Here is a 27,363-nt window from a genome sequence, read left to right on the forward strand (position 1 = left end):
GGATAATTTATATAAAGATATTCGCAGCATTCTTTAGTCAAAGGTTTTTTTTTCTAACCTACTTATTTTTGTATCATTTTGGTAAAACACAGAAATGCCTTATTCCGTTACTGTCGACATAAAGTGATGTCTACTTTAAGTTTAAAAATAATGTCTTTCTTTTCTTATGATTGCCTGGTGCTCAGGTGGTTGGTGTTCCAGGACTGTGAATCAAGATGTTCGCAGATCGTATTCTGCTGTTGTTTGTTTTTGAATTTCGCGCAAAGCTACATGAGGGCTATCTCCGTGTGTGTGTATTTTTCTTATAGCAAAGCCACATCGAGCTATATGCTGATCTGCGCTTGCCGTCCCTGATTTAGCAGTGTAAGACCAGAGGGAAGGCAGCTAGTCACCACCACCAACCGTCAACTCTTGGGCTACTCTTTTACCAACGAATAGTGGGATTGACCGTTACATTATAACGCACCCACGGCTGAAAAAGCGAGCATATTTGGTGTGACGGGGATTCGAACCCGCGACCCTCGAATTACGAGTCGAGTGCCTTAACCACCTAGCCAGGCCGGGCTTCATCTGTTTGAACCAAAGTTTGTAAAAAGAGAAATATTAGCTGACAGACCTCGTTTTACTCATCCTTGCCAGTAAAGCATGGTAATACAAAGTTTTGTTTTTTTTCAGTGAAAAATATTTCAATTAAGGTTTTACAACATTAAACAGTAGAGGGCTCTGTAAAAGTAAGGAACTAAGCTTTCATACGAACCAAAGTTAAAGTTTACACATGTAATATTAACTGTTTAGTTTTCTTTCTGTGTTTTTGTCTATATATTACTCACTTATTTTATATCTACACACTTTTTAGGGCGTTTCCCCAATTCTTTATACCCGAAGACGATACATACGTCACGATACCGCTTCTAGTAATGAAAGTATTGCCTCACCAAACTTGAACTAACATCGAAAATATACCATATCTTTTTTGTTTCTGTTATATGAGATAAAAAATTGAAATCGCAGATGAGTAATGGCGGATACTTAACGAATTAGTCATAACATACTATGGCGAGTAGATATCATGTGCATCTACTAAGTGAGATTTTTGCCTTATAAAAGAAGTTGTACCTTTTTGTAATGCAACCACACAGTTTATTAGTCTACAACTGTAAATATTGTTTTGATTGTCTTGTATTGATCCTCAGAGTTTTATATATATATAGCTTAAAAAATGTGTGCAGTCCAAGTCATTTGTGAAAGTTCCAAAGGCCTCTATTTTTACGATATCATTTAACTACATTTTCTTTGTACTTGGTACCATCGACCTTCTGCAAGATGAATCCCAGTCTGATGGCTCGTGTTTCAGAGGGAACGACGTGGTGAACCAGAATCTACCTGTACTTGTTGCAGTCATGGTGCCAACAGTTTCGTACAGGTCACTAACATCATTGGCCGAGATGTCGACACAACACTGCGATAATCCCTTGTTGTGTTTACTGCAACAGGAAAGGGACAGTACTACCTCTGTAGGGATGACTCGGATTGTTCACTGAAATGTTTAACTGTCTCCTCAACAGGTCATCAGAGCTTTAGTAAAATTTCCCTCTGTAACAATATCTATGGAATAACCGAGTCCTAAATCCCATTTTGAATTCTTTGTTCTTTCTTCAGTTTCTTTGTTTATTATACAATAACTCAAAAACCAAAACAATGATGCCAATAAAATTCACCAAGGTTTCAAACAGAGTATCCGCTTGTGTAAGTATTATTAATAACTAACAGTAATTTTAGAGCAAACGATGTTATGATTATCACGTTTTTGAAGGAACCATCCCTATATTTACTTCCTTTTTTCATTTTGTTTCTTTACTTCTACGCTGTTATTCATTGACTGAAACTGTTCTTCTTTCGACCGTCAAATTGTCATTTATTATTGACTAACAATTCAAACTTGAATTTATTTCTAGAGTAAACGTCTCTAGCTTTGATCATTTCACTGTTTTTACCCACCCCCTAAAATCATAGCGGCATGTCTGCAAACTTACAACGCTAAAAACCGGTTTTCGATACCCGTGATGGACAAAGCACAGATAGCCCATTGTGTAGCTTTGTGCTTAATTCAAAACAACAACGGTATTTGTGGTCAGACTTCTATTTCAAACGCTTTGATTGGTTGTCTTTCCTTCTTGCTGATGTCCATCTTAGTATTCTCAAGGTAGCATTCAAAAATGTATTTTCAGCGAAGTCTGTACTTAGCTGTCGTCCATCCCGTGATGGACACAACTTAGATACTTAACATAGCTTTTGGAGTTTCGATTTTCTACCTCGACCATTTTTATTATCATTGCTAGTTGTCACTTTAAAATCTTAAAGTTAACTACAGTTCATATTGAAATAAACTCCTTCCGCAATTTTTCGTAATAATTATCCTTAAACAGCCAAAACTATTGCTTCTCCAACGTTATGTGGTATTTAAGTCTTTGGGGCCATATCAGTCACAAATTCTTAGAATTTCTAGTATTAATGCTTCCTAAGTGGCTTTTTCTGACTGTTATTTCAGACTACTCATCTAATATTAAACTACTTTCAAAGGAATTGGCAAGCTAATTTATAGCAGCAAACTCATTAACTAATATTTCTTCTTATACGTACCTCAGTTCAGACAGAAGTGAAAAATAGTTAACAGTAATTACGAATTAACAAGTAATTTTAGATATACTAGCGCAAGGGTCCCACAAACTATTCAGTTTCAAGAATAAATAAAACCAGAATTAAGAGTAATAAATATTTTTATTTCTCTTGCTTTGGAAGTTCTTGTGTCATGATGAGTTGTGGCCTACAGAGTGCATAATTCCTCTCGTAAATTATGGCACGTGCACGTATTACAGACGCCACGACCGTACAAATTGCAACGTTAAGTGTACCTTATGTGACGCCATTTTAGTGTCTAATGACTGAGTGACAGGGAAACATTATTGAATAACGACGCGAATATTTAAAACAGGCGACTCCTCCAGACAGCCTTTAGCCCTCTTTCGGGAAAAATAAGGTAAATTACTTTCAGAAACAATATATAATTTCGATGACATTTTACAATGTGATTCAACATCTGCTGGCTTTCACTATGAAAGTTTTTTTTTTGTTGTTTTAATCAACATTTACTACCAGGTTAAACTCCATCAAGTATTTAATATATTTGAATAATGAATGTTGTGAAAAGAAACAGCGATTATATAAATGATGGAAGAAATAGGTTCCATGATCATTAAGCTGTTGGTCCCTTGTACAATGATGAATATAATAATTATAATTTGGTTTTCAAACATTGTTTCGTTTATTTTATAGAAAAGTCGCATCTGGATATCTGCTGTGAACACCGCGAAGAATAAAACATTAGATTTTAGTGTTATAGGTCCCTTAACTTATCGCTGTTTCCACGGAAAACTTTAATCGTTAGATAAACAAAGATATAAACTTTTCAAACCCGATTAGCAAACCTAAGCTGTTCACAACTAAGTAAATATATCGCAGTAATTGAGAACATCAACCAATTTCCTTTTTCACGTTTAAAATAACTTTTCAGTTGACTAACCTGTTTAAAATTCAAATTAAATAAAAACCACATAATCGTATTCAGATACATAAGAACATTAAACACTAGTAATGTACTCAACTCGGAGTAATTTTCTATACTTTATAGTGTGCACGATAAAATATTAGCCTTGTTCACAACGTTTCATTAAGTTAACTTAGCATCATGAAAATAGAAAAAAACTTTGTGAATTTTATAAAACATAATTCGTTCTAATATATAATTCACGTGCAAAAGTTTTGTTTTATTGTGATTTTGCAGCAAAATATAGGGGTAGAAGTGTCTGTGAAGGTTAAACACAACTTAAGTTGCTGCTACTTTCCCGAATTAATTGTGATATGACAAAAACTATGAAAATATAAATTTATTGAATAATTATGAAACACTACAATAAAACTAATTTATAACTATAATCTTTAAAATTTAATCCAACTGGCAACTCAAAATTATTAACCTTAATTTCTTACGACGAAAAATATTTACGCAGAGAATGTTTTTTTTGTGTGTTTTTTTGGCAAACATATCAATAAAGTCTTCATAAAAGAGAACTTACACAACCTTTATTTTCCAAATATTAAATTCTGGAAAATAGAAGAATAGCTGTACTGTAGCGTTCAGAGAAGTCAGTGCAGGAACAATATAGCCGCACATTGGGCAGGAACTTACCCTATCCCGACGTACGCTTCACCATACTATTCCTAAGGCGACAACCAGGTTTTGATTAAATACATATCAACCTTTTATTTGTGTGTAAAACGAATACCACACTGCCTTAATAAAATTATAGAATTAAAAAGCCAGCTTACCTGTTTCCATAACTATACTCCTTTAACTGTGAGTTGTTTTCCACATCGTCATTCTATCACAACATTACACATTAACACACTAATGTCAAAACGGCTCTTTGACGCCAAATAATTGTTTGTTTTGATCATAGGGGGCACTATTTTACACATGCAGCAAATTGTTTCATAATAATTTTTTTCCTTTTTTTTCATAAATAAAACGAAAAACACACATATATTTAATGCACGGTATTTATAACCACTAAACTGTTTAGAGTTATACAAATAGGCTTATCCTTTTTGTTATTCTTTTCTGATGTAATTGGGTAAGAGCAAGGCCCGGCATGGCCTAGCGCGTAAGGCGTGCGACTCGTAATCCGAGGGTCGCGGGTTCGCGCCCGCGTCGCGCTAAACATGCTCGCCCTCCCAGCCGTGGGGGTGTATAATGTGACGGTCAATCCCACTATTCGTTGGTAAAAGAGTAGCCCAAGAGTTGGCGGTGAATGGTGATGACTAGCTGCCTTCCCTCTAGTCTTACACTGCTAAATTAGGGACGGCTAGCACAGATAGCCCTCGAGTAGCTTTGTGCGAAATTCCCAAACAAACAAACAAACAAAGTAATTGGTTAGGGGGTGTTTACAGGGTGAGGTAGCGCAAATTACCACTTCATTGCCATCCACCTGAAATATCAGGATTTTGTTTTTTTAATACATCTATACCCTACTTATATTGTAACTCCCACGAACACAAAAGTTTTAATTGTTTTGGATGGGCGATACTTTCATACCGTCGAAAGAGATATTTTCAATGCTTTAATATATATTTTATTTTATACTCTAGGGAGTTGCTTGCTAATCGTGCTGAAGATAGGGTAATTTAGAAACTTAAAAATATTCCCTGAATATGAGTGTATTAGTTATAATATATTCATAGTGTGGGTGACTGAATCGTTATTGATCGAGAGAAAAATATTCGAATAAAATTACACAATGAAAGTTAGTACTTGTTTAAGCATATTATTAAGTTATTCAGCACTTCTTACCAATCAAGGAAAGTTTTATCAAACGTTTTAAGGTTATTAGGCCTAAAGATGTTTAAGTTTTAAGTTGAAAAGTTTCTTTGACAAATTAGGCCTACAGCGTACGTCAAAGTAAACGTTGCTAGTAACAAATGTTATTTAAGAAATAAAATTATTATTAAAGATAACATCACGAAAAGTATTACTGGTATAGTAAAAGCAAATACAAAATATACTTTACCTTTAAAAATTAAATGACTCAAGCTGTTTAATTTATGACCATTAAAATACCTATATATTAATCCTTTTAATTCTTCAATTTTGTCTTTATAAAATTTAAAGTTCAAGACTACCCACAAAGTTCTTTTAGAAGCGAACGTAATTATTACACTACAATATACTACCAGTATGGCGGAAGTTTCCATTGTGTCGTAGTATGAAACACAAAATGACTCACACTTTTAAATCGTGTGTTTTTTCTAAAAATGAGATAATTTCTTGAAATAAAAATACCCTTTTAAAATAATAATTTGTTATAAAATAATTATATTCTTCAGAAATTATAACATATTAAATCGTGTACCAACTTGCAAACTTTTATTTTAAATTTATATTTATTAGATTCATTGGTGCATTTTGATAAAGAAACAGCAGTTTTTATTAAAAACTTTTCAGCGCATAACATGTTCCACATTTTTTTATTGTGGATTTGATCAGTCATTGAGCATGCGCAACTAGAAATTCACTACTTTGAAAGAGGATAAAAAAGTACTACGTTCAATGACTTTCAAATGTTTAATAGTAAATTTAGAAACCAGCTTTGACAATATATATATATATATATTACGAAATACCGTACATCGCCATTTCACTTGAAATAATTTAATAAAATCAGTAGTTGTTAAAACATGGTACACTCTTTAAAACGTATTCACTGTCGTCGTTATTAATATTTGACAAACAAAACGAACTAACCAATTGATCGATGACGTATATTCGCATGGTAACAAATCAACCAATACTGGTAATACAAAATGTGAACTAGAATTAGCATTATCTTCACTAAGTAACCAAAAACAAAAACAACGCTCAAAACAATAGAACACGTTAAAACAATACTATGTAGCTTCACCTAAAAGACTCTCTCTAGTCAGATGATGCCTAAGGGTGTATAAGGTTTTATAGTTTGAAGCAATAGCAGACCGCTACAAAACTGTGAAGAAAGAATTTTACGTAATTTCGGCTTTTCTATAATTAGAAAAAGGGAACTTCTTTAAGGCATAAAATCCTATTTCTTTCTGTAGTTAATAATATTTGTGTTTCTTTCTGATACCCCTATTCTCACAAAATTACCCTTTCGCACTTTTACTACCATCATCAAAAGAACAAATAAACTCATTACTATGAGAAAAGTCTTTCTAAAGTCACTCGAATTTAACTTTCTGATATCCTGTTTTTCTTTTGTATAAAGAAATCAGTACGTTTTGCACAATTAAGTTAAAAATTAACTGTTATAAAATTTTCGTGATTTAATAAAGATTTGAAAATTGTGTTACTGAGAATAGCTTTGGTATGCTCTATATTACAATAAAATACCTGTATGATAAGTTTATAAAAAATCCATGTTTGGACATTCAAACTCAAGTAAGTTTTCGGTGATAATAACATCAAACAATACAAAATAATTAGATTAATTTTTAAAGGATTATTGAATAATTTGGTACAGCAAATGCATGTAATTTTGTTGATAGGACAGTTACTAAATATTCATTCGGTGGTTTGACCTACGTTAAAACATCATAAATAAACCGCTCCTAGTAAATAAAACAATGCAGTCGATTTCCAAAATTTTGGTTGCGTCTTTATTGCTCAAAAATACAATTTTGAAACAATTAGTCCATACAAAAGTAATATCTGTAATTTGTTCAATGTCCAAGTAACTATTTCACAAGGTGTAGATGTATCTTCACAAAACTTGGTATTGAGGTTCATTAGGTCCATGGGATTTGTTTGTTTGTAATTTAGCACAAAGCTACACAATGAGCTATCTGTGCATTGCCCACCGCATGTATCAGAACCCGGATTCTAGCGTTGTAAGTCCGCAGACATACCGCTGTTTTACTGGGGGCAAAGGCCCATGAGGAAATACATACAAATATTCAGTTTTACAATTTGAGGATTTTATGGGCGTTTTGTGTTTTTTATCACTATTTCGCCCCTGTTGATGGACCTTTACCAAATTGGGAATGAAGGTTTGTTGTGTCCATACGTAAATGCGTACAAAGTTGCGATTCCACGTTTTGTGTTTTGCAGTTTTTAATGGCGTTTTTTTTCACAATTACATATAAATGAAGCAGATTTTTCATGTCTTAGATTAACTTTTCATGAAAGATGAACTTACACAACTTTCTTCCAAGGAACAGGTGCTCTACCTAATGATAAATAATGTTTCAATAAAAAGGTGACGCTATCCTATCTTCAGTTTTAGTTTTAAAACTTCAATTAGTTCATTTTTTATTTAGAAATAGTTTTATTAAATATTATAAAATTACAGCGAGAGAGGGCGCTAAAACATGACTTTAGGACATTTCATCGAAATTTTTCCGATGCTTCAGAAACCGACTTGCAGTTTTTGCTTTAATCACCGAAATATCTATTTACATTTCACTAGTACTACTATTAGTACAAGTAGTAGCGCATTTTGCTAACTTTTGGAAGTGACTGTTTTATTTTAGTTTAACAGCACAAGCACAGGAAAAGTCACAAAGATAGAACAACTCCAAAGCTCAGCCTCACCTCAAATATAAAAGTATATTTATATTTAGTACCTACAGTACTATTTTATAAAGGCCTGACATGGCGTTAAGATGTGCGCTTCGTAATCTGAGGGTCGCGGGTTCGCGCCCGAGTCGCGCCAAACATGCTCGCCCTCCCAGCCGTGGGGGCGTTATAATGTGACGATCAATCCCACTATTCGTTGGTAAAAGAGTAGCCCAAGAGTTGACGGTGGGTGGTGATGATTAGCTGCCTTCCCTCTAGTCGTACACTGCTAAATTAGGGAGGGCAAGCATAGATAGCCCTCGAGTAGCTTTGTGCGAAATTCCAAAAAAACAGACAAACTATTTTATAAATAACACTATGTAACACAATTTTTTATCCTGGAGAGTATATGTTATTTCTTAATTGCTTATGTTGTAAAAAGTACAGAAAATGGCCAGTATTCCTTTCAAATTTTGGTTTTGTGACCTGGATAATGAAATTTAGAAATTAACTTATTTTCTATGTAAAAACAGGCAAATTTGCACATTTTCATTTACATACGGTCTGAATAAAACAACATATGAATCAAGATTTACATGTATTTATACTAAAGTTATACAAAAATGAACAAATATGTTTAGAAGTGAGTAGTTTTTCGAGATTTGCGACTGTAATGTAAACCACTTTCACGTATCAGACCCCAGATATAGTCTCCCATCATGTTTTCGTTATAGGCTCCTTGGGCGGCGTTCAAATTCCAGTGTATCTTGGTGGAAACGCTCGCCTTGCTCCACTGAGTATGCTCCCATGTTTTCCTTGAACTTATGAAGATGAGCGTCAAGGATATGGACTTTCAGGGACATAATTTCCACATAATTTTCGGCCTTGTGTTTGCCAAAAAAACCCCGAATCACTGTGACAAAGCTGCCCCAAGCTTTTTCCCTTCCTACTGAGCTTCTTGGAGAATTCTGTGTACTCCAGGATCTTCTTTATTTGTGGCCCAACGAATATTTCAGCTTTGACCTTTGCCCCAGGCAGCTTAGGGAAGAAGCCCAGAAGGCACTTGAAGTCTGCAGACTCCTTATCAAGAGCTGTGACAAATTGTTTCATAGGACCCAATTTTATGTGCAATGGTGGGAACAACACCTTCTGGAGGCCCACTAGTGGCTCACACTTGATATTGTGCCTCCCCACAGAGAACTCGGTCCGTCATGGCCAGTGTTTCCTGTTGTAGTGCGCTGCAGTGTCCCTGCTGTTCCAAAGGCAAAGATTACAGGGAAACTTGGTAAAATCTCTTTGGAGACCCATCAGGAATGCCACCATTTTGAAGTCTCTCAGAACCTCACAGCCATACTCATCATACCTCAAGACTTCTAGCAAGGTCTTGACGCTGTTGTATTCCTCTTTGAGGTGCACCGAATGAGCCAGGGTAAAAAACGGATACTTATTTCCGTTATGGAGCAGCACAGCTTTGAGGCTTCTGGATGAGCTATCAATGAAGAGCCACCACTCGTTCGGGTTACAGGCAATTCCAATTGTCTACCACAGATCGGATACATTTTTTTGCCCTTGTCTTGATAAGTAGGCCACATACATAGCAGAATGCGTCTGGAGAATGCTTGCAGCTTCTTGATGCTATCTCTGATAAAATCAGATAGGTCTATGTGTTCACTTGGGCAGCTAGAACTAAACTCAAGTGGTGAGTGGTGAGCCTCTGTATATATATATATTACTATGGAAAATTCTAAAAGGTTCTTGAAAATTCTCGTAAGTTCTACAACATTCTAGAAAGTTCTTGAAAATTCTTGTAAGTTCGAGAAAATTTTCTATCAGCTACTCAGCACTGAATCTACCTTGAAAATGGGTAAATTTGAAAATGTCATTACCCAGGTCACAAAAGCAAAGTTTTAAGAAAAAAATATGGTTTTTTCATTTACTTTAGGCGTAAGCTATTGGGAAATAACACTTTCTGCCCAGGAAGAAGAAAAAGTAAAAATTTTGATATGCTGGCATGTCTTTTTCTACCTCTTGATGAATTAAGACACACCATGCGTTATCCACCTTCTTGTTTCAATGCTCAATTTTTCAAAACTTTTAGTTTATTCTAAGTGTATGTTTGTTTTTTAATTTTGCACAAAACTACACGAGGGCTATCTGCGCTAGCCATCCCTAATTTAAGAGTGTAAAGCAAGAAGAAAGGCAGCAAATCATCACCACCCACCGCCAACTCTTGAACTACTCTTTTACCAATGAATAGTGGGATTGACACTCACATTATAACGCCCCTACAGCTGAAAGGGTGAGCATGGTTTATGTGATGGGGATTCGAACCCGCGACCCTCGGATTACAAGTCGAATGCCTTAACCAGCTGGCCATGCCGAGCCTCTAAGTGTATACAGTTTTAGCATAACATGTAGACTAGAAAGTATTTTTTCAGAACTTTTAGTTTATTCTAAGTGTAGGTAGTTTTAACACAACATGCCGATCAAAAATACATTACGTTATTTCCGTTCTATCAGCCATTTTTGGCTTTGTAATTCTCTGAAGAAACACGTGTTATTTCCATGTTAGGCATAGCTGTAACGCTATACATTGTGCAAGAATGTGGTCGACAGTTCGTGTTCACCAATAACACGTCAGGTGACATCTCGAGACTATGGCCTTTCCTATATTTAAATGAGAATGACCAGTCACGAGGGTAGCACAACTTGCTATGGATAAATCCAACTTCTCCTATCGAGTAAAGAATGTTAGATTTGAAACATTCTGGAAGATATTTTGACAGCTTAAACATGATTGCGTTTGCTCTTAAGTGAATTGGCTGACTTGAAGAGACATTGAGCAAAAGAAGCCAGTTAATCAATTCATGAATCCATGGAAGGACTATAGTTCATCATCCAGAAAGAAAGAACACGTAATGCCTAGACAAAAAAACATCATCACTATTTTGAGCCCTTAGAATGACTGAGAAAGTTTTACTCTGATGTTTGACTTCACAGCAAGGTAGATGCACGTGATTTAAGGATTATTGCTATGGTAAATGCCTGGATCAAAAACCCAATCTGCAGGTATCAATAGGGACCCAAGGCAATGCTAGCCAGAGCGGTTAGTACCACCACGTAATCAATAAGAACCATCAACGTCTCTGTACATTGTTGTCACTAAAAACAACTGGTTTGCTGGTCACAAATGAGTCTAGAGTCATGCCAAACCATTTTGTGGAATACCAAAGGGACAGTCTCATGCAACAGTCAACATTATTATATTTCCGATAGTCGAAAATGGTTATGCCTGGCAAAGCCGCGAGTTTGAGATTGAAAAACTTATGCTGCTATCAGAGGCGCCTGTCAGAGAGACAAAGAAAATCTCACCCCTGAATTTTAAGGGGATTTTTGGAGGATGGCATAAATAATTTCATGTTTCAGTCAAGTAACAAACTGGAATTGATGGACCTCAGAGCAAAATATACAAAACCTGACTCTTATTTTTAATATTCCAAGAATGAAACAAAGTCACAATACAACCTTGCCAATGATTTGACCTGGTTCAAAATTGAGTTGCCCAACAAATGTTTAACTGTGAAAAGTTCAAAGAAGAGCTGCTGAACAATCCAGTGCGATATCACTCGGGAATAAGAAATAACTTCCTTCTCAATAAGGCATTTCCAGCGTAAGATAACTTCAAACAAGTTGCAAAAAGGGAAAATGCTCGAAGCAGTAGTTGTCATGACTCTTCCAAGACTGGACCACTCTGTGGACAAATAGTATGTAGCCTAGATACCATCAAGGAAAACTCAGCCGCCAACATATCTTTGTGTTGTAGTACAAGCATAATGGTACCCAGTGAACGCATGACTACCTTGGTCATCCCACAGTGCTTGTACCATTGTCTGTTTTAGGTGTCCCCCTGATTTTATTTCATTCTCGAGTGTGAGCACTAGAGTCACTGCAGGACCAACTGCCTTTATTTTGATATAAAACAAGATATTCAAATCAAACATTTTGGTTTGACCACACAGCAAGTTCAGGAGAACTGGGAATGAGGTGTAGTCTTTAATATGAAAAACCAGCTGCCTTCCCTCTGACCTTACACTGCTAAACTAGGGACGACTGGTGCAGATAGCCCTCGTGTACCTTTGCGCGAAATTCAAAATCAAAATCAATGTAGCCCAAGTGGGGCTGTTCACTAATTTAGTGAGCTGCAACGGATAACTTACGCTACAGGGTGTGGTTGTTAGCCCAGCTCCAGCAGGGCTGGATAGATCTTGGTATGTACCTAACTAAGCTATCAAGTCACTTTCATCACACAATGCATGCACTACATTGTGTGATTTCCACTTGACTGTTCACAGCTAGTACAGCCATGAGGTGAAGAAATCAATAATCGAGTAAATTTTTCTTGATTTTAAGCTTGATAAGTGCAAAAGATGTTTAGATCGTTACTTTCCAAGCACAAGTTTGCACAGCTGGAGGTACTGGCAGTGTTTTCGAAAACCCAACTGAAACGGTGTTGCAACTCTTGATTTCTAATATTTTGAGTGCATTCTTCAATGATTGAGTCATCTTACCCTTTATGAGGAGAGTATACTGCCTATCATGGTGAAGTTCTTCAGACATACCCATCAGTGACCACTAAAGTTACGTTAATATTAACGTTAGTCAACATAATATAAATAAGATTACAGTGAATGGGTATTATTGTGTTGGATTTGTCTCCATTTATTTTTCTGTTGTATCAACTGTGATAAAAGGATAGACTCGTGTTTGGTTATATGATAAATCTGTTAGTTCTAGTTTTAGTGTTAGCTGTCTAAGGCAGTAAATATGCTTTGTTATCTACTATCATATTTAGTTCAGACTGGTATACTAGATGATTGAAGTCTAAGATAGTGATAGTGCAATTATTAATTCTTGTTTTTGTTTGTTTTGGAATTTCGCACAAAGCTATTCCAGGGTTATCTGTGCTAGCCGTCCCTAATTTAGCAGTGTAAGACTAGAGGGAAGGACGGCTAGTCATCACCACTCACCGACAACTCTTGGGCTACTCTTTTACCAACGAATAATGGGATTGACCGTCACATTATAACGCCCCCACGGCTGAAAGGGCGAGCCTGGAATTCGAACCCGCAACCCTCAGATTACAAGTTGAACGCCTTAACCCACCTAGTCATGCCGGGCCTACTGTTATTAATTCTTGCTAGCAGAATTTTTTGTTGAAAAGGTTTGGTTTAATTAACTCTTTCAATAATTTTCTTTATAATGTTTAAAACAAAGTTCCGTTTCACTACAAAAAAGTATCTATGCTACCAGGCCACAGCTATCGAGCATTACTTCATCGATGAAGCCCAAACTGCTTAACACAGAAATGGAGATTGATTATTACAGAGGTGATATGTTCATACCTGCTATTGTTATAAATGCAAATGACAATCCATGTATTAATGAGTATATGCGGGAACGTGATATTACATCATTCAAAATAAACCAGTAAATCCATACTAGGCTTACGACACTTGAAGAAGAGTATGAATTACGATGCTGGTATGTGAAACATTGCTCTAAGATACAGTATGCCTATTATTTTCATTAATATGGAAGAGAAAAATTTTCAGTTTCAACACTAAATTGCTTAGTAGGCAGTAAGTTTTCATGATACAATAACCTGAAATCACAGTTTGATCTGTTATTTTACTAGTTGTAACTAGAAAACGTTTGGTTTTAATTTCTTGTGAGTAAGTGAGATTATCTTTGCGGAATAGCTTTTATTTTACCTTCCGAGTCCATGGATGAAGACGTATTGCTTGAAGATGTATCAGAAATGAGATATCTGACCAAAGTCGTTACAAGATGTGCTCTGAAATCTCCAACGTCATTAAGACTCTAAGAGCATCTCCTACTACTAGATAGCCAAATGAAATGAATTCCCCGAAGCAGGATTTATTTATGGAATAAGGTCAGTTGATGAAGAACCTTCTCTCTTCTGAATCTGTAAGACTAATGTCTGAGGTAAAGTCTAAAGTTTGAGTAGCATCAAAGAACCATCAGTGAATCTATAAGTACCCATTCTTTGGTTACAACATTATAAAGCTCCAGTACTATCTCTTGAGCCTCCATTTGGTTCGACCATCACATCTCTTGCCTATGAAAGACTTTTCCGTGACTGTCATCAATGAAAAAGGCCTCCAATCAATGGGGAAGTATAGTTACATCATCCACAAGTTGAAGATAATTGGTAATCCATTTCAGTTCCACGGTAATGGTCGAACTGGTTATTGCAATAAACAAGAAAGCCTTCACCACGATGGTAAAACAGTAGTAGAGTAGTGACCAATGGACGAGAACCCTGACACAGGTGAATCTTTACCACGATGGTAAAACAGCAGTAGAGTAGTGACCAATGGACGAGAACCCTGACACAGGTGAATCTTCACCACGATGGTAAAACAGTAGTAGAGTAGTGACCAATGGACGAGAACCATGGCACAGGTGAACCTTCACCACGATGGTAAAACAGCAGTAGAATAGTGACCAATGGACGAGAACCCTGACACAGGTGAACCTTCACCACGATGTTAAAACAGCAGTAGAGTAGTGACCAATGGACGAGAACCCTGACACAGGTGAACCTTCACCACGATGTTAAAACAGCATTAGAGTAGTGACCAATGGACGAGAACCCTGTCACAGTGAACCTTCACCACGATGGTAAAACAGCAGTAGAGTAGTGACCAATGGACGTGAACTCTGTTACAGGTGAACCTTCACCACGATGGTAAAATAGCAGTAGAGTAGTGACCAATGGACGAGAACCCTGACACAGGTGAATCTTCACCACGATGGTAACAGTAGTAGAGTAGCGACCAATGGACGAGAACCATGTCACAGGTGAACCTTCACCACGATGGTAAAACAGCAGTAGAGTAGTGACCAATGGACGAGAACCCTGTCACAGGTGAATCTTCACCACGATGGTAAAACAGCAGTAGAGTAGTGACCAATGGACGAGAACCCTGTCACAAGTGAATCTTCACTACGATGGTAAAACAGCAGTAGAGTAGTGACCAATGGACGAGAACCCTGTCACAGGTGAACGTGTATCTGGCTCGTCATCTTCAACGACAAATTAGAAGCAATTCAGGTGACAGAAGATTCGGGGTTTGAAGTGCCACTGCTGAGAGAAAGCAACCAGATGAACAAAGGACTGGACAGTCATAACCATAAAGAGAGTAATCAACTGGAACATAGAGAAGCTCCATCACAGTTGAAGAGAGAATCTGGTTGTCCTCGAAACTCCGAGATGAGCTGATGAAACTCAAAAGGTACTTGGGATTGGGAGATCCATTCCTGGACCACTATGCTTCATCAAAAATCCTTCCTGTGTTTCAAGTTTTCTGACAGGATTCGTATAAGCAGGAGATTTTTAGTCTTCATATATAAATATATATATTACTTAAATTAACATATTAATCTCTTTGATTTTTATTTTGGTCAGTGTGTATATATATATATATATATTTCCTAGAATACATGTATGTATACATATATTTTACATTGTTTGTATGAACTGTTATATTGTGTGTATTTGTAAAGTTTTTCACACTGTACTGTGTGGATATTTGATTATGCTTGCTTTCGATATGTTTAAAGGGTTAGTCGTATATTTTAATTTTATATTATGACAGTTTAACTTTTGTTAAAAGGTTCTGAATTGGTGTTTGATGATGTAATCTGTAAAAGGTCTTTATCTGCTTGAACTATGATCATAATAAAATGGATTTTGTAAGATGAATATTTTGTTTACGCTGTCTTGTAGACAATTTTATTGAAAAGTTTTATTTTAAAATAATGCTTTAATATTGTGTTTTTATTTCTGTTGAGTTTGTTGGTTTGTTTCTTAATTTCGCGCAAAGCTACACGAGGGATATCCGCACCAGTCGTCCCTAATTTAGCAGTATAAGACCAGAGGGAAGGCAGCGAGTCATCACCACCCCACCGCCAACTCTTCGTCTATTCTTTTACCAACGAATAGTGGGAGTGACTGTCACACTATAACGCCCCCACGGCTGAAAGGGCGAACATGTTTGGTGTGACGGAGATTTGATCCCGCGACCCTAGGATTACGAGTTGAGTGCTTTAACCAGCTGGCCATGCTGAGCATATTTCTATTAAGATATTTGATATTTGAACTATTGTTATTAATTTAAACAGTTTGCTGTGCGTTTTATTTTTGTACTGTTTCGCCAATCTCTGTTGAAAGGTTTTATTTTTGTACTTGCTTTCATTATAAAGAGTTGGAAAGTACTGTTTGTATTCACACTTGCTGCAGAGTTGAATATTATATTGTTTCATGTTTTTGACTTCGTTAAAAGCTAAAATATATGTTGTCATTGTTTGTGGATTTTTTTATGTTATATTGACTTTGTTTTTGTTTTATTTCAATTGATAAATTGCTTTTTACTCCTTCTGTAAATTGTAGGATATTATGCGAAAATCAAGATGGATGTATAAATTAGTTTGTCAGTGAAAAAATGTCTTTTTCAGTTTTACCATCATCCTTCCTAGTGTCCAAAAATGTAACTCGGTGAAGCTAAAATTTGATGTAAAATAATTTCCAGTTAAAAGAGTGTTCAGACACTGAGGTAATTTAGTTATTCTAATATATATTTGTCTCCATGTAATAACACTCCAAGTGCTCAATAAAGTCCCTCAATACATATTAACACCTTTGTGTGTAGCAAGCAAGGATTGTATTTTTGGACAACGCATAATACAAATAAAATTGTAGTGAACTGGCACTATTGTATTGGATTTGTCTGCATTTACTTAATACTACATTCACGGTAGTTTTAGGCGTCAAATTATTGACCTGGTACATTCCTTCATCAAATAAACAACTTTAGTTTTGATTTATCTAATGGTTATGTTTTAAATAACTTCAAAGTCTGGGTTTTTATTGACAGATTTTCTTCGCATATAAACAAATACAAAGTTAAAAACAACTTTTTTTTTGTTACAAACACAATAAACGTTTTTAATTAGGACTAGATTTACAGTTAACATTACAATCCAAAGGATCTTTAGGAGTATAATGTTGACTCTAGATACAGACCCAAATAAAAGGTTCCGCATGGCCAGGTGGTTAAGGAACTCGACTCATAATCCGTGGGTCGCGGGGTCGAATCCCCGTCACACTAAAATGCTTGAGCTTTCAGCCTTGGAAGCGTTAAAATGTGACGGTCAATCCAACTATTCGTTGGTAAAAGAATAGCCCAAGAGTTGGCGGCGGGTGGTGATGACTAGCTGCCTTCCCTCTAGTTTTACGCTGCTAAGTTAGGGACGGCTATCGCAGACAGCCCTCATAAATACTTTTATGAGTTTATAAAAAGAAGTGCCCCCCAGTGGCTCAGCGGTATGTCTGCGGACTTATAACGTTAAAAACCGGGTTTCGATACCCGTGGTGGGCAGAGCACAGATAGCTTATTGTGTAGCTTTGTGCTTAATTCAAAACAACATCAAATAAAAAGAAGTTAGTTTTTAAGTGTACTACTTATTTATCTGTGATTTTAGACAAGTGTTCAATAAGAAGTTATTTTTTATAAATTCGTGATCAAATTATTCTAATAACAGTGACATGTTCTTTATCAGAAGTTTGCAAACTGTGAGTTTTTCATTTTAAAGAGTTAACCATTTTCTCAATTCACTGTTGAATCGAAATCAAGTTTTCAAAGGAAAACTTTATTGTTGAGCTACACTGATTAAAACGTATCGAATTCATTATCTCTTTCGCTGACTACATCATTATAACATTCTGTACTCACTGTAAATTTCTTGGTATTCGTAACATTTTGTAAATTATAGGAGATAAAACTTGAACATTAGAATAAAACCTTCTTTAAAATATTTCACTTTCTCTTATTCATAGTGACATTCGTTAGAGTTAACTTAAAAATAAATATTGTGAATATGATTCATCATGTTATCCTTGCTTCGAGATCTGTCACTTCCACCATTATGGTGGCCACTGACGTAATCCGTTTCATACGGGTCTTTTCTCTTGTTGTGCTTTCCAAGTTTACACTTGTATTGCCTGTTTGTTTTGTTTTTTGAATTTCGCGCAAAGCTACACGAGAGCTATGTGCGCTAGCCGTCCCTAATTTAGCAGCGTAAGACTACATGGAAGACAGCTGGTCATCACCACCCACCGCCAACTCTTGGGCTACTAATTTACCAACGAATAATTGGATTGACCGTCACATTATAACGCCCCTCGAATGACAGATGACTCGTGTTGTCACTTATTTTTATCTTTCCTGTTAATACTACAAGGCTTGATATTTTGTGAGGTTTGATAATGAATTCGTGGGAAAAATATAACATAAATTTTATAACATTTTTCATGTAAATTTTCTTTGTAGAAATAAAATACTGATCACAGTTTAGGTCTCTTGTCTTTATGAAACCTGAGCTACAACACCCGTTATCCCAATAATAATACAAGTTGGTTTGTTTTTGAATTTCGTGCAAAGCTACACGAGGGCTACCCGCGCTAGATGTCCCTAATTTATCAGTGTAAGACTAGAGGGAACACAGCTAGTTATCACCACCCACCGCCACTCTTGGGCTACTTTTTTACCAATGAATAACGGGATTGACCAACACATTATAACGCTCCAACGGTTGTAAGGGTGAGCATGTTTGGTGCGACGAGATTCGGACCCGCGGCCCTCATATTATGAGTCGAACGCCTTAACCCACCTGGCCATGCTGGGCTTGACAGTTAACAAATCATACATATGATTCATTTAATGGTTTAATAGGAGTGGTAGAACTATTGTTTTACCAGTTATGAACATATATAGTTTCTGTTTTTGTGCTAGATATCGAAGTAATGATTGGAAGTACATAAATCGGACGTTTACTTCATATGATGGAAGAAACTGGAAAAAAACCTATCAGTACTCCTAGTGGCGCCCCCAGTAGCTGATCTATATATAACCGCCATTGAAGCTATGAAGTATATACATTTTAAAAGAAAAACAGCAAAAACCCTTGACGTATCTCATGTCATTCCAGTTGGTTAAATTATATTTGAAAGGTCCAAATGCAAAAGTCTAGGAGGAGTTAGAGCATAAACTTATCTCAATTTGTAGTGGGATTCAAATAACAAGACCTTGATGGAGCTCATATATAATTGGTTACTAAAGGTGTTCCCCGGCAGGCCAATGGTAAGTTTATAGTACAATCTGGAGTTCGATCCTCGCAATGAACACAACACAGAATGCCTACAAAAGGAAAAAGAAACTTCATCACGTTAAAAGTATTGTTACAGAAATTAGAATGACGTCATCTTTTTTATGACGGGCATTTCAAAAACTTGTTTACGCTTCATGAAGACGATTGAATTTGAACAGAATATTGGGAACTATTTTCTTTCGTTATTAATACATATATATAAAACTAAATAGATCAGATCCACCTCTGAGCTCTTTCTACACTGGATTTTGATTTATTTCTTATTCTAATTTCACCAGAGTGCCTCCTTCTTTAGGTATTTTAGTAATTATGAAAGTACTGAAAAATATTTTTTACAAACAAACAAAATTACATATCTGTCTTGATGTTTGCAATGACAAACTTATATATATATAAAGTTTTAATTTCACCAAATTAATTATTTTATACCTTTGAACACGCGTGAACAACAAATAAAACTGACTTAAGCCATGTGGTATTTTTTGTACATGGACATGTCCAGATGTCGTTATCAGTAATTTTTTTGGTTGTTTGTCGAACCAAACCATATGCTCCCTTACAAATCAAACGCAATTTTTTTTGTTTTTAATTACCACACTTTTTCAAACATTCGTAGTGACGTCAAATTTGAAAAAACACACACACCAGTTCCTAAATTTCAGACCTCTACGAGACAGAAAGTCCAAAAATATTGTATTATTTTACGTTGTTTTAAATCTGAAAAACAGATTGTTCCACAAAGATAATTATAGCGCCTGGCATGACCATGAGGGTTAAGGCGTTCGACTCGTAAACTGAGGGCCGCGGGTTCGAATCCTTGTCGCACCAAATATGCTCGCCCTTTCAGCTGTGAGGCGTTATAATATGACGGACAATCACACTATTCATTGGTGAAAGAGTAGCCCAAGAGTTGGCGGTGAGTGGTGATGACTAGCTGCCTTCCCTCTAGCCTTACACTGCTAAATTATAGACGGCTAGCACAGATAGAACTTGAGTAGCTCCGCGCGAAATTCAAAACAAACAAACAAGATAATCGTGTAACTAGTTTCAGTGTGGCATAACGGCTTACGACATAGATTGCTTGAAATGGCATTACCCCAGGAAACTATTCGCTGGCTGTCCAACTTCCTGGATAACAGAATGTGTAAAGTAAATGTAAATGGGGCCCACTCAGGGTCCTTTTCACCCGAAGCAGGAGTCCCGCAGGGAGGGGTTGTTAGCCCTATATTATTTATCATGTACGTGAGTAATATGCCTCTGTCGGACCCAAATTTAGGTTATGCATCACAGTTCGCTGACGATGTAGCAGTCTGGAAAAGTGCCCCCACTCCGTCAATAGCAGCAACGAACCTACAACCAGTCCTAAATAACATCGAAGAATACTGCCAGAAATACAGAATCAAAATTAATATTCCAAAAACCCAAGTCATAGTATTCAGCAGACTGAATAAGCTGAAAAAAGATCCACCAAAACTCTATATGAATGGATCACTTTTACTGACTGCTACTTCTGCTAAATTTCTAGGTCTAACCTATGACTCAAAATTAACGTGGCTACCACATATTAAAAATGTACTGATACGAATCTGGAAAAGAGCAAACTATGCAAGAAGTCTTTCAGGTAAAATCCAAGGAACATCACCAGACAACATACTTAAAATCTACAAAACGTACATTAGACCAACAATAGAATATGCATCACCTGCCTGGATTAACATAGCGCCCACACATGTACAGAAACTTCAACGTTTACAAAATTCTGTACTAACTTCAGCATACAAAGTACCACGTAGCACCTCAACCACATTCATGCACAAGTATGCAAACATAGATACAATAGCTGAAAGACTCTTGCATAATTCTCTAAAATATTTCAATAAGAATTGGCATAAAAATGACTTAATGTGTGATCTCGACAGATATCACGTACATGATGTAAATGGTCCTAAATACCTCTCCCCTTTTAACATATATTTAAGAAATGTAACACAAGCTGGCCACTATGCACTAGACACTTAGCCCTTGTTTCTTTTTATTTTTATAATTATTATTTTCTTTTTAATCATTATTATTTTTTATTATTTTTTTTTCTTCTCTTTTTGAATTAAATAATAATAATTATTATTACTTTCTTTTCTGTGTGAGTGTTTGTGTTACTACAAGTAGTAGTAGCATTCTCTCAATCGAGAAAAAGGAGAAAAATACAAAAAAATGAAAAAAAAAAAAACTTCTTGTTCGTCCATGCATGGACTGAGCCCTGAAATGGACCTGAGTATGATGTTATACTTTTACTCTGGCCCAAAGCTTTAAAAAAAACCAAAAAAAAAAAACCCTAAAGACAGACGCTATAATCGTTCGGGAGGGAGGAAGAGGTCAAATGTACCTGACCCTCCTGGGTATTTAACAACATCAATACCCAAATACCCACACAGTCAAACTTGTAACTAGTTTCAAGCTTATCTGTCATAATTAGTCAGATAGAATTAAGTCACACTAACCTTTTTTTTTATATGAGAGTGTTCGAATAGTTTTTAGCCCTAAAATGGTTGATCCGGCTTATGTGTAGAAATATAGTTGTGACATTGTAAAGACAAATATTCGTATATTTTGTTTGTTTTTTTATTTCGTACAAAATGTCACAGAAGTATGTTACAAATTCTGTATGTGAAAGTCAAAGCGTTATCTTCTTATTTTAATTTTAAAAATCGTTGTTTTTTTGTTGTGGAATAATACTGTTCATATTCAGTAGTTATCTAAGTCAATATCATATTTTATGTATTACTAAGCGTTCTACTTCCTCATTTCGATAAGGGAATAAAACTAGTAAAAAACGTTACATTACTATTCTGCAAAGACATAATTTAATTTTGTAGAAAAAATCAAATACTTATATATATATATAATTATGTTATAAATTAAAGTTAATGCGAGAAACAATAGTTATATCTGAAAGAACAATGGAAGAAGAATTATTGGGTTTGAAATTCGTTTCACCAACAAAGTTTTATTTGGTTTTACTGTATTTGATACGCATTATTTATTTCGTTAACAATTTTGTGCCACTCTAATTTACCTATATTAGCTCCTTTTTTTTCAATTGTTTGGAATTTCGCACAAAGCTACTCGAGAGCTATCTGTGCTAGCCGTCCCTAATTTAGGAGTGTAAGACTAGAGGGAAGGCAGCTAGTCATCACCACCCACCGCCAACTCTTGGGCTACTCTTTTACCAACGAATAGGGGGATTGACCGTCACATTATAACGCCCCCACGGTTGGGAGGGCGAGCATGTTTGGCGCGACTCGGGCGCGAACCCGCGACCCGAGGATCACGAAGCACACGCCTTAACCCACCTGGCCATGACGGGCCCTTTTTTTTTAAATGCAGACAAGTATTCGTTATTATTAAATATGTATAATTATCTATTTATATACGTTGGGTTGTTATAAATTTGCCCAGTGGCTCAGGAGCAGGTCTGAGAGCTTATGACACTAAAAATCGAGTTTCGATACTCGTGGTGGGCACGGCACAAATTGCTATAGTGTGAATTTTGCTTTTAACAACAACGTAAAAGTATTATAAATTACTCAATTCGTGCACCACAAAACTTACTTTAAAAGAAAGCGGAACTGATATATATATACATCTACCGATCTGTGCAGGAAGAAGACCAGGACAACGTGTGCCATTTGTCCCCGAGATAAGTAATAAATGTCTATTTGTCACGTATATTTATCTAATGTATATGTAGTAGACGTACGATTTAATGATAATTCTCAAAGTGAAATGAATGTTTCGAACTTGTTCAAGAAGCTCTGGCACAGCATGGCCAGATGGTTAAGGCCGAGTAATTTGAGGATCCCGGGTTCGAATCCCCGTCACACCAAACATGCTCGCCCTTACATCCGTGGGAGCTTTATAATGTGAAGGTCAATCCCACTATTCGTTGGTAAAAGAGTAACCCAAGAACTGGCAGTGAGTGGTGATGACTAGCTGCCTTCCCTTTAGTCTAGTCTAACGCTGCGAAATTAGGGACGGCTAGAGCAGATAGCCCTCATGTAGCTTTGAGCGGAATTCAAAACAAATGAAATCAAATAGCCCTACGTGGATCTACCCACCTCTCTCTGGTGCCCAAGCGGAAAGTCTGTGAACTTATAACACTAAAATTCAGATTTTGACACTCAGGGAGAGCAGAGCACTGATAACCATTTATGTAGCTTTGCGCTTAAAAGTGAAGAAACAAAATATTTTTAATTCCGTTGGCGCGTGACCTACACGCAGTAAACCAAACCCCGTCTAATAGTTGTCATAATGTCAATTCTCCACACATGTACAGTTTACATAATGTATATTACAACAGTGAAACTGTTATATCATATGATACCCTCTAACAATTGTCATAATATCAATTCTCCACACATGTACGACTGCTGTGCTATTTTAACATTGTTATATCATATGTAGCTTTCAAGAAATTCACATTTCTCTAAAATGCAATAAAAGTAATTATGCTTCTTACCCTTCGATTTTTGAATAGAAAGGTATATATATATATAAATACGTTACATTCCTTGCTTATTACTATTGGTTGTTTACATAACAATTAGTTTAAGTCATTCAGTATAAAAAAAAACGAAATACTTCTCAGAAATACAAAATAAATAAACAACTGAAAATGTAAATCAAAGAGTTAAAAATATTTAGAAGATAACCAATCAAATGGCTTCTTGTACACATAAAGTTTAAACGACAAAAATTCCCGTAATACAATGACCAGTTATGATATCATTATAAGAAACCTTACCTCGCTTAGTTCGACAGCATATCATACTTTTTAACTACTACAAGACAGAAGCTAACATTTCTGATCCTATGACAATTGACTTTAGACTTGACTCGTTTTCGGGACAGAACTTTTAAGAACGGTAATGTTCGAAATATAAAAAATATATATTAAAAACTGGACAAAAACTTAACACGGAAAACGATTTTTCATTAAGTGTAAAATTATTTACTGTCAGTTTATAATTATTGTCTCCACTTGTTTAACAACTGTCATCGAATACGATGTAGAATCATACTGTTGTCATTACAAAAACACGTTTAGTGAAATCGAGTGCTGCAACGTGCCAGTCGAATGATCGAATGTTTTCCGTAAACTACGCGAGAATGCAATCCTGCTTGTGGTTGCTATGGCTTATGACAGAGTGAGTGCGCTACGTTGTTGGTGTGTACTCTGATATTAATTGAATTTTAGCAAGATTTGTGTGCGATTGATTTCGAAGGTTTTAAAGTTTTGTGACAACGGCTCCTTAGGTGCTCTTCGGTGAAAGTTTAGACCACGAAAAAGTTTTAAATGTTGTCTTTCGAAGTATTAGAAATTAAAACTTACAATTATGTAGCTGTTCAGTGATTCAGCGGAAAGTCTGCAGGCTCGCCACGCTAAAAATCGTGTTTCGATACCCGCGGTGATCAGATCATAAATAGCCTATCGTTAACGGCTGAACGTTTCGTAATGTTCGAAATTTATTAATGTTCCTGGTCAAATATCTGCAGTTTTCTGATTAATAAGCATTAATTGCAATTGTAGCTTCCGAGGCTTACAGCATACTGACTCCAGCGACCAAAAATATTCTATTATTGTCTTTTAGCGCGTCGATTTATAATAAGTTGTGCGCTGATGTTTTCATGAAACATATGTTGTTGATTCTTACTATCGAGAATCTTTTACAAGTGTAAAGAATAGGCGGGACTTGCGCAGTACACATTTAACAATATACGTTACATGCATTAAATTGAAAACAAGAAACAAAAAAAAAACACGCATAAATATAAAAATAAGTACTTAAGAGTAAATCCGTTACAGAGGCAATCCCACGACTTGCCTCTAGAACAGACCACTACTTATGTTCCTCGCATAGGCCCCCAATGACTCAGTGGTATGTCTGCGGACTTACAACGCTAAAAACCGGGTTTCGATACTTGTGGCGGGAAGAGCACAGGTAGCCCATTGTGTAGCTGAGTGCTTATTTCAAAACAACAACATCGTAGCATAGTTCAAATAACAATCCGTGATGATACACAATTGAAAACAGGAATCCAACGAAAAATCACCCATACTGGACTATACATTCCTTGGGACTCACCACATGAAACACAACAAAAACTCAACAAACTAAGAAACAAAATAAACATAGCCATAAAACTATGCTCACCAGACAGAATTAACAACAAATTAGACAAAATAAAACAATACTTCATCAACATCAATAAGTTTTCTCCACAGACAGTAGAAAACATTATAGGCACACACCTAGACAAAAAGCAAAATCAACGAACAAAAGTAAATATACTCGATTTAAAAAAATCACGAAACCATATACTGCTGCATACCATATATTACCGACATCAGCAGAAAAATAACCAACATTTGGCAAAAACTAGTAACAAAATATGACATTCCAGTTAATACCAAATTTATTCAAAAACCAGGCACAAAACTAAGGTCTATACTACGTAAAAATTACACTGACAAAACCTACACCAACATTATTTTCCAAAAAGTTGGATAACCAGCGAATAATTTCACACGGTAGTCCCATTTCATACATACGGAAACGAAAACCATTGTGCCATACAGTGTCGAATGCTTTCTCGATATCAAGGAAGCAGGCGACAGTACATTCTTTTTTATTAAAGCTGTTTATTATTGTTTCAGTTAATCTAATTAAGTGATCTGTTGTTTGTCTATACTTTCTAAATTCGTTTTGCTCTTCTGGTAATTTTGAATTAATCTACAAAAATATGGAGAGTCTATTAGTTATTATTCTTTCAAGAATTTTTCCAACACAACTGGTCAGGCTGATCGTCGATAACTGTTTGGTTTATTGGCTGGTTTTCCGTCTTTGTGGAACATTAAAATGTTAGCTTGCTTCCAAGAAACTGGGATGTATCCAGAGTATAGAGATAAATTAAATATGGCTAATAGGTGGTCAAATAATTTTGGAGTGCCTTTTTTGAGAAGTGTTGTTTGTATTCCCTCATTTCCAGGCGCTTTGTTTTTTGAAGTTTTGATTGCTTGTTCAAGTTCATTTAGTTTGAGTTTTCTGGTGAGTAGTTGGGTATTGTAGTCATTTGCATTATTAGTGTTGATGCTCATAATGTTGACTGGAAAATGTGGTTTATATAATTCTATATTAATTGTTACGTGGTTGTTTATTTTATTGTAGTAATAGTTGTTCATGTCCGTTTCATTATGTGTTTTGTAATTGATGCTTGAAGGCTTCTGCTTTTTCTTTGTTGGTTTGTGCTAAGGTGTTATATTCCAATGTTGGGTATTTTCTTGTCATGGGTTCATTTGTGAATCTTTTTAAGTGTAGCCGGAACTTACTAGGATCGGTTTGTTTGTTTAGTTGGGAGTAGAAGTTGTCCAATTTTTCTTGTTTTAGCTGTTTAATTTTTGTTCTAATTTTATTTCTAATGTTGTTAATTTGTGTTTATATTTCTTGTTTCCATGAATAGTCTTCTTAATTGTGTTCGTTGTTTTATCATTGTTAATAGTTGTTTGGTTGGTTTCCATATATTGTTTGTGGTTATATATTGTTGTTTAGGTACCGAGTCCGTAGCTGCTTTTAGAAGGCACTCCGTGATTATTTGACTGTATGGATCTATTTCAGATTCGTTATTCGCTGTATGTTTAATTTTGTCTGGTAGTTTGTTGTCTAACACTTTTTTTGAAATTCTTGCCAATTAGGTTTTTTGTAATCAAATTTGTCCTGCCTACAGATTTTGTCTTTATCGAAGACACACCATATTGGGAGATGGTCGCTGTCAACATCTTTTCCCACATTAAAATTTATTAGCTTTTGCCTAATATTAAAAGAGGTGAGACAAATGTTTAGGATATCATTTGAATTTGTTGCATAAGTAGTATGGGTAGGTGTATTATCATTAACAAGGGATATGTTATT

At 35.8% G+C, this 27,363-nt stretch overlaps 1 protein-coding gene and 1 long non-coding RNA gene across 4 annotated transcripts in view; both read right to left on the reverse strand.

Moving 5' to 3' along the window:
- LOC143239252 (multiple C2 and transmembrane domain-containing protein-like) overlaps positions 1-4,474 on the reverse strand; it is a 65,238-nt gene extending 60,764 nt beyond the window's left edge. For all 3 annotated transcript variants that reach the window (XR_013021088.1, XM_076480163.1, XM_076480168.1), the window contains exons 1-2: positions 4,387-4,474; positions 4,134-4,278 (exon numbers count right to left, since the gene is read on the reverse strand). Coding sequence is in view for 2 of the 3 variants with exons in the window: in XM_076480163.1 (XP_076336278.1) it covers positions 4,134-4,231 (98 nt within the window). In the remaining variant the exon portion in view is untranslated. The remainder of the gene's footprint in view (positions 1-4,133; positions 4,279-4,386) is intronic.
- A 12,669-nt stretch (positions 4,475-17,143) lies between these two features.
- On the reverse strand, positions 17,144-24,612 carry LOC143239262 (uncharacterized). The gene is made up of 2 exons (XR_013021089.1): positions 24,198-24,612; positions 17,144-19,425 (listed from the first exon to the last, which is right to left on the reverse strand). It is a non-coding gene; the product is annotated as an uncharacterized LOC143239262 (long non-coding RNA).
- Between the last annotated feature and the right edge of the window lie 2,751 nt (positions 24,613-27,363).

Source organism: Tachypleus tridentatus, chromosome 2, assembly GCF_004210375.1.
Source record: "Tachypleus tridentatus isolate NWPU-2018 chromosome 2, ASM421037v1, whole genome shotgun sequence".
Taxonomy (NCBI): domain Eukaryota; kingdom Metazoa; phylum Arthropoda; class Merostomata; order Xiphosura; family Limulidae; genus Tachypleus; species Tachypleus tridentatus.